The sequence below is a fragment of the Gopherus flavomarginatus genome, chromosome 1 (assembly GCF_025201925.1).
Source record: "Gopherus flavomarginatus isolate rGopFla2 chromosome 1, rGopFla2.mat.asm, whole genome shotgun sequence".
NCBI lineage: Eukaryota > Metazoa > Chordata > Testudines > Testudinidae > Gopherus > Gopherus flavomarginatus.
In genome coordinates this window covers 95261550-95274324 of record NC_066617.1, presented here as the reverse complement: position 1 = coordinate 95274324, position 12775 = coordinate 95261550, and the positions used below count along the sequence as shown (strand labels likewise).

Sequence of the window (12775 nt, the reverse complement as noted above, 5' to 3'; positions counted from 1 at the left end):
GAGTTCTAACAATTTCAAAGGTGACAGATGCACTAGACAGATGGGAGGAGGGTGACTAGCCCCAGGTGATGAGGTAATTTACAGAATAGCAATGAAAATACACAATACACACTTCTGATCACTATTTTTGATCTCTTTGGAGGAGTCATTTTGGCATTTTATGCATCTCTAGGGTACTGCCTCTCTTCTCTCCTCCACAGTTTGCCCCTTTCCGCCCTCATCAGAATCCCACATGACATCCATGATCCATCCCTTTAGGAGCTTGTCCAAGCCACCTTTTAATTAGCTGTTAGGAGGTCACTGTATACAAGATTTTCTCTTCCCTTTAGCTTCAAAAGCAGTGTAGGCTACCATGGCAGCTGCACTTACAGTCCCTGCTAAATACAAATTTACTACCTTCCATTAGTGTATCAGGCTGTGTGGCTTTATCCTCTGTCCTGCTCATGTGCAAGGGGGTATTACTTATTTAGAAAATTCTTTGGAATGGAAATAAAAGTCATCATATTACCTCACAACATGACGTGATTTCAAGATGCCAATCACATGGCATAATAAGGCTACGGTGTGATATCAAACTGTCATATTTGGCCTTCAAGACAAACTGAAGTTGATGACAGCCTCTGGACCTGACCCTCCGGCATCAAATGCTCCCTGGGCTGGTGGAAAGAACCATACAACAACTGTGCAGGCTTTCCATTCGCACAGCCCTCACTCATGGAGAGAGATGCCAAGCAGGACAAATGGAGCTAGTCCAGTCACTAGGCATGTTGAGATTTTATTATCAACACCCACAAGCACTCGGTAAACTTGGTGAGGAGAAAACAACACTTGGAAATTTTCAAGACTTCTTTTGTACAGTAGATATTTAAGAAGGAATCACAATATATTTCACTGTCATGGAGGCCTGAACCTCCCCACTTACCTGAGGCTTTTTTCCAAAAACTGTAGATGTTTCCCCATACCTTCATATAGAGCATGCGTTTCACTTCTGTCAGTCAGAGAAAAATGAGAAGGGCTCAGAGTTAATAAAATATGCATAAAGTAATAACATCTACGAAAGCTAAAGCCTCTCCCAAAATTATTACTCAGCCCTTCAGCAAAAAAACAAAACAGCCAAGACTTATATGGTTAAAAACATACCTGCTTGGCCTTGTGGCTTAGAGATCACTGCTCTGCCCTGCCCTGTCCCGCCCCGTGGGAGACCTGTGATGCTCTTAGCCACCCTCTCTCTGTTACTTTCTCTAGGAGTCAGTGCCAAGCAATAGTGCCAAGGCATAACATTGAGCTTCTGGAGACAAGGCGGGCCACACATTGTCTCTCTAGGCAAAGAAGGGGCTGGCATCTCAATAAAGGGCAAGGAGGACAAATGACAAGAATGGTGATAACCTCAGGGATCCATCAGGAACATGAACAATTGTTTGGCGGCCCCAAGGGTGGGGTAGAAAATGAAATAAAATTTCATATCACCAAACTTACCTAAGATTGTCTTCCATAGAGTTCACGAATTGTTCCATCTTGGTTCCATCCAAATATGTGAGCTTGCCCTGTGAAGCATCACTTTCACCTCTGTAGGGCACAGATGTATTGAGGATGAGAGTTAACTCCTTAGAACCTTCCCAACATAAGAGCGACACACCAACACCACATTCTACCAAGCAACCTGTACCCTCACAGAAAAAAAAGAGGAAGGTAATAAAACATATATATAAAAATAAAAATAATAAAAAACCCTACCTCAAGCAAAGTTACCCTATCAAGAGAAGTGCCAGAGTCTCCATGAAAGCCAATCAAGACTTCACTATTCCTACTGATTTTTACGTGGAAAGTTCGAAGGTACTACCATGATGGGTGGCAGGATAAAACCTTAACATAGGTTAATGATTGCAATAATCATTGGAGCAGGATGAACTGGGTAAGATAAAAGAAGAACTCACCACACAAAACTCAAAATGAATCTAAAACCATTTCAGTTACAAAAAAAAATCTGTCTAGCTATTTTGCTTAAAGCAGATTTCTCTTTTATTAAAGACACTTTTTTTTTATTTTGAAGAATCCTATTTAGTGAAGGAGAAAGGAGGAACTAGACTGTAACATTATAAAGATACTTTTCAATTTCATGGATGCTTCTTTGTTTTCAGGTTCTTCCTAGGATCAGTAACGCCAATATTGTTCTGGAGAGATTTCCAGCTCAGATTTATAGGTTCAAGATACTCCTGCAATTCAGTTAATGATGGAGCAAGGATCTGACACCCCTCCCTCCCATATAAATGCATCTTGATGAATTTTGTTAGAAATATTGTCTTTGTAGAGTCCCAACAAGTTCAAAGGTGACAGATGTACTAGACAGGTGGGAGAAGGGTGACTGGCCCCCGATGAAGAGGCATTTTACAGAATAGCAATGAAAATATACATATGCAAGGGAGTATTACTCATTTAGAAAATTCTTTGGAATGGAAATAAAAGTCATCATATTGCCTGGCACCATGACGTGATTTAAAGATGCCTATCACATGGCATAATAAGGCTGTGGTGTTATATAACATTGTCAGATCTGCCCTTCAAGACAAATTGATGTTGGTGACTGCCTCTGGACCTGACCCTCTGGCGTAAAATGCTCCCTGGACAGGTGGAAAGAACCACACAGCAACTGTGCAGGCATTCTGTTTGCACAAGCCCCACTGATGGAGAGCAATGCCAAGCAGGAGAAACATATTTCACTGTCATGGAGGCCTGAACCTCCCCACTTCCTTAGTCTTTCCCTCAAAAACTGTAAGTGTTTCAGCATATCTTCTAATCGATCATTCATTTCACTTCTGTTGGGCAGAGAATAATGAAAAGGGTTAGACTCAATAAAATAGCCATAAAATAATAACATCTGCAAAAGCTAAAGCCCCTGACAAAATTATTAGTCAGCCCTTCAACAAAAAAACGAAACAACCAAGACTTATATGGTTAAAAACGTATCTGCTTCGCCTGTTGGCTCAGAGATAACTGCTTTGGCCTGCCCTGTGGGAGACCTGTCATGATCTTAGCCACCCTCTCTCTGTCACTTTCCCTAGGAGTCAGCGCCAAGCAACGGTGCCAAGGCACAATATTGAGCCTCTTGAGACAAGGAGGGCCACATATTGTCTCTCTAGGCAAAGAAGGGGCTGGTGTCTCAATAAAGGGCAAGGAGGACAAATGACAAGAATGGTGAAAACCTCAGGGATCCACTAGGAACATGAACAGCTGTTTGACGGCCCCAAGGGTAGTAGTACAAAATGGAATAAAATTTCATACCACCAACTTACCTAAGTTTGTCTTCCACAGAATTCACAAATTGTTCCATCTTGGTTCCACCCAAATTCGTGAGCTTGCCTTGTGGTGCCTCACTTTCACCTCTGTAGGGCAGAGACGTATCAGGGATGACAGTTAACTCATTAGAAGCCTTCCCAGCATAAGAGCACTTTTTTTTTATTTTGTAGAATCCATTTAGAGAAGGAGAAAGGAGGAAATAGTTTATATCATTATAAAGATATTTTTCATTTTCATGGAGGCTTCTCCATTTCCTAGGTCTTCCTAGGACCAGAAATGCCAATATTGTTCTGGAGAGATTTCCAGGTCACGTTTATAGGTTCAAGATGTTCCTACAATTCAGTTAATGACTGAGGAAGAATCTGACAACCCACTCCTCCATATAAATGCACCGTGATGAATTTTGTTAGAAATATTGTGCTTTAGAGTCCCAACAATTTCACAGGTGACAGATGCACTAGACAGATGGGAGGAGGGTGACTGGCCCCAGGTAAAGAGTCAATTTACAGAATAGCAACGAAAATACACAATACACACTTCTGATCACTACTCTTCATCTTTTCGGAGGATTTATTCTGGCATTTTATGCTAGTGAACTGCGTCACTAGGGTACAGCCTCTCTTCTATCCCCCAAAGTTCATCCCTTTCCACCCTCACCAGAATCCCAGCTGACACCCTTCAGTTTAGAAGCTTGTCCAAACTACCCCTTAATTAGCTGTTAGGGGGCCATTGTATGCAAGATTCTCTCTTCCCCCCAGTCCCCATAGTAGTGTATGGTACCACAGCAGGTGCACTCACAGGGCCTGCCAAATATAAGTTTACTACCTGCACTTACTGTATCAGTATTGATGGCTTTATCCTCTGTCCTGCTGAAGTGCAAAGGGGTATTACTTACTTAGAAAATTCTTTGGAATGGGAATAAAAGTCATCATCTTTCTTCACATCATGACATGATTTCAAGATGCCAATCACATGTCATAATAAGGCTGCAGTGTTATATCACAGTGTCAGATTTGCCCTTCCAGACAATTTGAAGGGCAAATTGAAGGGCTGTCATGGTATAATTCCCCACTCTGAACCTTAGCGTTCAAAAGATGGGGTACCAGCATGAATTCCTCTAAGCTCAATTACCTGCTTAGTACTTGTAGCGCTGCCACCAACCAGGAATTCCAGTGCCTGGTACACTCTGGTCCCCCCAAAACCTTGCCCGGGGACCCCCAAGACCCAGACCCTCTGGATCTTAACACAAGGAAAGTAAACCCTTTCCCTCACCGTTGCCTTTCCCAGGCTTCCCCTCCCTGGGTTACCCTGGAAGATCACTGTGATTCAAACTCCTTGAATCTTAAAACAGAGAGGAAAATTCACCTTCTCCCCTCCTTCTCTCTCCCCCTCCCAGACTTTCCCTGAGAGAGAAAGTAATCCTCACACAGAGAGAAAATTAACCTCTCTCCCTCCCTTCCCTCCTTTCTCCCCACCAATTCCCTGGTGAATCCAGACCCAGTCCCCTGAGGTCTCACTAGAATAAAAAACAATCAGGTTCTTAAACAAGAAAAGCTTTTAATTAAAGAAAGAAAAAACAGTAAAAATTATCTTTGTAAATTTAAGATGGAATATGTTACAGGGTCTTTCAGCTATAGACACTGGGAATACTCTCCCAGCCTAAGTAAACAAGTACAAATTAAAATCCTTTCAGCAAAATACAAATTTGAACTCCTTCCAGCCAAATACACCTTTGAACTCCTTCCAGCCAGATACACATTTGCAAATAAAGAAAACAAACATAAACCTATCTCACCTTATCACCTAGTACTTATTATTTTGAATCTATAAGAACCTATATCAGGGAGATTGGATAGAAACCTGGTTGCATGTCTGGTCACTCTCAGAACCCAGAGAGAACAACAACCAAACACTAACAGCACACACAAAAACTTCCCTCCCTCAAGATTTGAAAGTATCCTGTACCCTGATTGGTCCTCTGGTCAGGTGACAGCCAGGCTCACTGATCTTGTTAACCCTTTACAGGCAAAAGAGATATGAAGTACTTCTGTTCTATTAACTCTTACTTATCTGTTTATGACAGTGGCATGCTCTGGACCTGACTCTCCAGCGTCAAACTCCCTGGACTGGTGGAAAGAACCATACAACAACTGTGCAGGCATTCCGTTCACACAACCCCCACTGATGGAGAGAGATGCCAAGCAGGAGAAATGGAGCTAGTCAAGTCACTAGGCATATTGATATTTTAGTATCAACACCCACAAGCACTCGGTAAACTTGGTGAGGAGAAAACCACACTTAGAACTTTTCAAGACTTTTTTTACATAGTAGATATTTAAGGAGGAATCACAATATTTTTCACTGTCATGGAGGCCTGAACCTCTTCACTTACCTGAGGCTTTCTTCCAAAAACTGTAGATGTGTCACCATACCTTGATATAGGGCATTCATTTCACTTCTGTCAGGCAGAGAATAATGAAAAGGGATTAGATTTAATAAAATATCCATAAAGTAATAACATCTGCACAAACTAAAGCCCCTCACAAATTATTAGTCAGTCCTTCAACAAAAAACCGAAACCGCCAAGACTTATACAGTTAAAAACATATCTGCTTCGCCTGTTGGCTTAGAGATCACTGTTCTGCCCTGCCCTGTGGAAGATGTGTAATGATCTTAGCCACCCTCTCTCTGTCACTTTTTCTAGGAGTCAGCATCAAGCAATGGTGCCTAGCCACAGCACTGAGCCTCTGGAGACAAGGAGGGCCACACATTGTCTGTCTAGGCAAAGAAGGGGCTGGTGTCTCAATAAAGGGCAAGGAGGACAAATGACAAGACTGGTGAAAACCTCAGGGATCCATTAGGAACATGAATAACTGTTTGGCGGCCCCAAGGGTAGGGGCACAAAATGGAATAAAATTTCATATCACCAACTTACCTAAGTTTGTCTTTCACAGATTTCACAAATTGTTCCATCTTGGTTCCATCCAAATTTGTGAGCTTGCCTTGTGAAGCCTCACTTTCACCTCTGTAGGGCACAGATGTATCAGGGAAGACAGTTAACTCATTAGAAGCCTTCCCAGCATAAGAACAGCAGCACCAACACCACTTTTACCCAGTAAGCCCATACCCTCACAGAAAAGAAGAGGAAGTTGATAAAATATATATATATATATATAAAAATAAAAAATAAATAAAAAAACCCTACCCCAAGCAATGTTACCCCAGAAAGAAAAGTGCCAGAGCCTCAATGAAAGCCATTCGAGACTTCGCTATTGCTACTGATCTTTACGTGGAAAATGCTAAGACACTACCATGATGGGTGGCAGGATACAACCTTAACATGGGTTAATGATAGCAGTAATCACTAGGGCAGGATGAACTGGGCAAGATTAAATAAGAACTGACCACACAAAATTCAAACTAAATATAAAACCATTTCAGTTATGAAAAAAATTCTGTCTAGCTATTTTGCTTACAGCTGTTTTCTTTTTTGTTTAAGACACTTTTTTTTAATTTGTCTAATCCAATTTAAATAAGGAGAAAGGAGGGAGAAGGTTGTAACATTATAAAGTTACATATGAGCTCAAACTAGCTATGGGAATAAAGGGAAACAAGAAGACTTCTTATCAATACAATAGAAGCAAGAGGAAGACCAAGGACAAGGTAGGCCCACTGCTCAGTGAGGAGGGAGAAACAGTAACAGGAAACTTGGAAATGGCAGAGATGCTTAATGACTTCTTTGTTTCGGTCTTCACTGAGAAGTCTGAAGGAATGTCTAACATAGTGAATGCTTATGGGAAGGGGGTAGGTTTAGAAGATAAAATAAAAAAAGAGCAAGTTAAAAATCACTTAGAAAAGTTACATGCCTGCAAGTCACCAGGGCCTGATGAAATGCATCCAAGAATACTCAAGGAGCTAACAGAGGAGGTATCTGAGCCTCTAGCTATTATCTTTGGAAAGTCATGGGAGACGGGAGAGATTCCAGAAGACTGGAAAAGGGCAAATATAGTGCCCATCTATAAAAAGGGAAATAAAAACAACCCAGGAAACTACAGACCAGTTAGTTTAACTTCTGTGCCAGGGAAGATAATGGAGCAAGTAATTAAGGAAATCACCTGCAAACACTTGGAAGGTGGCAAGGTGATAGGGAATAGCCAGCATGGATTTGTAAAGAACAAATCGTGTCAAACCAATCTGATAGCTTTCTTTGATAGGATAACGAGTCTTGCGGATAAGAGAGAAGCGGTGGATGTGGTATACCTAGACTTTAGTAAGGCATTTGATACGGTCTCGCATGATATCCTTATCGATAAACTAAGCAAATACAATTTAGATGGGGCTACTATAAGGTGGGTGCATAACTGGCTGGATAACCATACTCAGAGGTAGTTATTAATGGCTCCCAATCCTGCTGGAAAGGTATAACAAATGGGGTTCCGCAGGGGTCTGTTTTTGGATCGGCTCTGTTCAATATCTTCATCAACAACTTAGATGTTGGCATAGAAAGTACGCTTATTAAGTTTGCAGACGATACCAAACTGGGAGGGATTGGAACTGCTTTGGAGGACAGGGTCAAAATTCAAAATGATCTTAACAAATTGGAGAAATAGTCTAAGGTAAACCGGATGAAGTTCAATAAAGACAAATGCAAGGTGCTCCACTTAGGAAGGAACAATCAGTTTCACACATACAGAAAGGGAAGAGACTGTCTAGGAAGGAGTATGGCAGAAAGAGATCTAGGGGTCATAGTGGACCACAAGCTAAATATGAGTCAACAGTGTGATACTGTTGCAAAAAAAGCAGATGTGATTGTGGGATGCATTAACAGGCGTGTTGTAAACAAGACACGAGAAGTCATTCTCCTGCTCTACTCTGCTCTGGTTAGGCCTCAGCTGTAGTGTGTCCAGTTCTGGGCACCACATTTCAAGAAAGATGTGGAGAAATTGGAGAGGGTCCAGAGAAGAGCAACAAGAATGATTAAAGGTCTTGAGAACATGACCTATGAAGGAAGGCTGAAAGAATTTGGTTTGTTTAGTTTGAAAAAGAGAAGACTGAGAGGGGACATGATAGCAGTTTTCAGGTATCTAAAAGGGTGTCATCAGGAGGAGGGAGAAAACTTGTTCACCTTAGCCTCTAATGACAGAACAAGAAGCAATGGGCTTAAACTGCAGCAAGGGAGATTTAGGTTGGACATTAGGAAAAAGTTCCTAAGTGTCAGGGTAGTTAAACACTGGAATAAATTGCCTAGGGAGGTTTTGGAATCTCAATCTCTGGAGATATTTAAGAGTAGGTTAGATAAATGTCTATCAGGGATGGTCTAGACAGTATTTGGTCTTGCCATGAGGGCAGGGGACTGGACTCGATGACCTCTCGAGGTCCCTTCCAGTCCTAGAGTCTATGAAGGTATTTTTCAGTTTCATGGATGCTTCTCTGTTTCCTGGGTCTTCCTAGGACCAGAAATGCCAATATTGTTTTGTAGAAATTTCCAGCTTAGGTTTATAGGTTCAAGGTGTTCCTGCTCTTCAGTTAATGATTAAGCAAGGTCCTGACACCCTTCTCCCTCATATAAATGCACCTTAATGGATTTTGTTAGAAATATTGTGTTTGTAGAGTCCCAACAAGTTCAAAGGTGACAGATGCACTAGATAGATGGGAGGACGGTGACTGGCGCCAGGTCAGCGCCGGTGCAACCATTTAGGCAACCTAGGCAATCGCCTAGGGCACTGGGATTTGGAGGGTGCCATTTTCTTAGGCAGTAACTGCGGCAGCTGGATCTTCAGATGCCACGGTCGCCGCCGGCATTTAGGAGGAGGGAGCTGGGGCGGGGGGGTTGGGAGGGCTGCCTGCAGCAAGTAAGGGGGGGAGGCAGCACACAGGGGAACTCCTCGTCCCAGCTCACCCCTGCCCCGCCTCCTCCCTGAGCACGCCATCGCTGCTCCACTTCTTCCGCCTCCCAGGCTTGTGGCATCTAAGCTGATTTGCTCCGCAAGCCTGGTATGCAAGAGAAGTGAAGCAGCGATGGCATGCTCGGGGTGCTCATGCTTATGTGTGGAGCAGGGGTGAGCTGGGGTGGGGGGGGTGCCTCAGGGCACAGGGTGGGGGTTGGGGAGCTGCGACAGGGGGGCGCCTCATGGCAGAGGGGGGAGCTGCCATGGGGGGGGGGCGCTCAGGGCGAAGGTGCAGGGGGGAAGGAGCAAGGTGGAAGTTTCGCCTAGGGTGTGAAACATCCTTGCACTGGCCCTGCCCCAGGTGAAGAGGCAATTTACAGAATAGAAATGAAAACATACAATACACACTTCTGATCACTATTTTTTATTTTTTTGGAGGATTCATTTTGGCATTTTATGCTTGGGAACTGCCTCTCTAGGGTACAGCCTCTCTTCTCTCCCCCACAGATCACCCCTTTCCACCCTCACCAGAATCCCAGCTGACACCCTTCCCTTAGGGAGCTTGTCCAAGCCGCCTCTTAATTAACTGTTAGGAGGTCACTGTGTACAAGATTCTCTCTTCCCTCTAGCCCCAAGGTGTAGGCTATCATGGCAGCTGCACTGTCCCTGCCGAATATTAGTTTAGTACCTGCCCTTATTTTATAAGGATGAGTGGCTTTATCCTCTGTCCTGCTGATGTGCAAGGGGGTATCACTTATTTAGAAAATTTTTTGGAATGGAAATAAAAGTCATCGTATTGCCTGGCACCATGACAGGATTGCAAGATGTCAATCACATGCCATAATCAGCCTGTGGTGTTACATCACACTGTCATATTTGCCCTTCAGGACAAATTGATGTTGTTGGCAGCTTCTGGACCTGAACCTCCGGCATCAAACACTCCCTGGACTGGTGGAAAGAACCATACAACAACTGTGCAGGCATTCTGTTCGCACAAACCCCACTGATGGAGAGAGATGCCAAGCAGGAGAAATGGAGCTAATCCAGTCACTAGGCATGTTGATATTTTAGTATCAACACCCACAAGCACTTGGTAAACTTGGTGAGGAGAAAACCACACTTGGAAATTTTCAAGACTTCTTTTGTACAGTAGATATTTAAGAAGGAATCACAATATTTTTCATTGTCATTGAGGCCTGAACCCCCCCACTCACCTGAGGCTTTCTTCCAAAAACTGTAAATGTGTCACCATACCTTGAAGTTGAACATTCATTTCACTTCTGTTGGGCAGAGAATAATGAAAAGGGATTAGATTTAATAAAATATCCATAAAGTAATAATATCTGCATAAGCTAAAGCCTCTCCCAAAATTATTACTCAGCCTTTCAGCAAAAAACCGAAACAGCCAAGACTTATATGGTTAAAAACATATCTGCTTAGCCTGGTGGCTTAGAGATCACAGCTCTGCTCTGCCTTTGGGAGATTTGTGATGATCTTAGCCACCCTCTGTCTGTCTCTTTCTCTAGGAGTCAGCACCAAGCAAAGGTGCCAAGGCACAGCATTGAGCCTCTGGAGACAAGGAGGGCCACACATTGTCTCTTTAGGCAAAGAAGGGGCTGGCATCTCAATAAATGGCAAGGAGGACAAATGACAAAAACGGTGCAAACCTCAGAGATCCATTAGGAACATGAATAACTGTTTGGCGGCCCCAAGGGTAGTGGTACAATATGGAATAAAATTTGATATCACTAACTTACCTAAGTTTGTCTTCCACAGAATTCACAAATTGTTCCATCTTGGTTCCATCCAAATTTGTGAGCTTGTCCTGTGGAGCCTCACTTTCCCCTCTGTAGGGCAGAGATGTATCGGGGATGACAGTTAACTCATTAGAAGCCTTCCCAGCATAAGAGCGGCAGCACCAACACCACCTTCTACCCAGTCTCCATGAAAGCCATTTGAGACTTCACTATTTCTACTGATTTTTATGTGAAAAGTGCTAAGATACTGCCATGATGGGTGGCAGGATAAAACCTTAAAATAGGTTAATAATAGCAATAATCACTGGGGCAGGTTGAAATGTGCAAGATAAAGTAAGAACTCACCAAACAAAGCTCAAACTGAATCTAAAACCATTTCAGTTACGAAAAAAGTCTGTCTAGTTATTTTGCTTAAAGCAGATTTCTTTTTGGTTAAAGACACTTTTTTTTTATTTTGTAGAATCCCATTTAGGAATCTAGAAGAGAGGAAATAATTGGAACATTATAAAGATATTTTTCAGTTTCATGGATGTTTCTCTGTTTTCTGGTTCTTCCTAGGACCAGAAATGCCAATATTGTTCTGGAGAGATTTCCAGCTCAGGTTTATAGGTTCAAGATGTTCCTGCAATTCAGTTAATGACTGAGCAAGGATCTGACACCCCTTTCCCCTATATAAAGCATGAGGAAGGCAGGGGCCAGTGGCAACCACAAGTCTATAATTCTCTTCTAGGGTTCAGAGGTAAACAAAACACAAGGATGAAACCAATGATACTTTTCATTGAGACTGTAGCTTCAACACCACCCTTGGCTTATGAACTATTTTTTAATATTAAAGGAAGAAGCAGTTCTCTGGCACTTCACTGGGTGTCACTGCTGTTGAAAACCTCTCTTTCAAAACTGAAACAGGATCTAAACTGTGCAGCTTGAGCTTGCTCCATCGTACAATGATTGGAGCCAAAACTCCAGAACCAAGACTTATATTTTAGAGGAAGTCCAGCTTTGGAGACTACAGCTGTAGTTAAGACTTACTGCAGAAACACATACTGGCCAAGCTTTTGCAGCTGAGCGTGGGATGATTCAGCATGCGTGTGTGTGCGCCTGCGAGTGAACTCAAATGAGCAGAAAGGTCAAGTTCAGCAGTGGTCAGTGAAAAAGCAAACCCTGTTCTCCCCTCACAGTATGTGCGGGAACAATCATTTTGCAGGGAAACCACTTTAAACAAAAATGGGAATTTTCCAACTCTGGCAAAATCAAGACACTTTAAGGTGTAATACGGAAGAGCGCAATTAAGTGCAGAAACTTATCATTTTGGTTTCAAATATGTGTTCTTCATCTTGGATGGAAATGTAGAAATATTAGCAAACAAAAACACGTAGCCTCTGGCTGCAAACACTGATAGCAGGAAGAACTCTGCATGCAAGTTTCATGAGTACTTTGAAACAGAAACTTAGAGCTCCTATTAAACATGATATGATTACCCTCTGAGTTCCCATTACCCAACATACCTGCAGGTCTCTTTTGTAACCGTTGTTCTGTTACCTAGCTTCTTGCACTGTGAAACATCTGGTCGAGCTCCGCCGGGCTTACGGAAAGTGCTTCGTTCCATGCGTCTATTAATATAGCAGATGTCTCTTCCAAACAGGAAGGGACAGAAGGGAGAAGAGATAAATGGAAGCGGATCCACAGGAGTGTGGGGAAGAGCTCCAAGTATCAAGCACTTTCTTGCTTGTACAAACAAGCAGGAAAGGAAGCCCCAACTAGGGTGTTGGTGCTTTCAAGATCTGTTGTAGCTCAAAACTGCAATTAAGTTAGGCTGACCCCTGCTTGGAGAATTTA

The 12775-nt window shown here is 42.7% G+C and overlaps 1 protein-coding gene across 22 annotated transcripts in view; it reads right to left on the bottom strand.

The window, feature by feature from the left end:
• LOC127051572 (uncharacterized) overlaps nt 1-12753 on the bottom strand; it is an 83549-nt gene extending 70796 nt beyond the window's left edge. For 6 of the 22 annotated variants that reach the window (XM_050954018.1, XM_050954079.1, XM_050954168.1 and 3 more), the window contains exons 1-6: nt 12445-12753; nt 10940-11029; nt 10397-10462; nt 6230-6319; nt 5687-5752; nt 3291-3380 (exon numbers count right to left, since the gene is read on the bottom strand). In XM_050954018.1, coding sequence (XP_050809975.1) covers nt 3291-3380; nt 5687-5752; nt 6230-6319; nt 10397-10462; nt 10940-11029; nt 12445-12545 — 503 coding nt within the window. In that variant the 5' untranslated portion in view covers nt 12546-12753. Of the gene's footprint in view, nt 1-922; nt 989-1476; nt 1567-3290; nt 3381-5686; nt 5753-6229; nt 6320-10396; nt 10463-10939; nt 11030-12444 lie in introns of all 22 variants that reach the window. The other 16 variants (XM_050954028.1, XM_050954197.1, XM_050954120.1 and 13 more) reach the window with 12 other exon arrangements.
• Nucleotides 12754-12775: the final 22 nt, after the last annotated feature.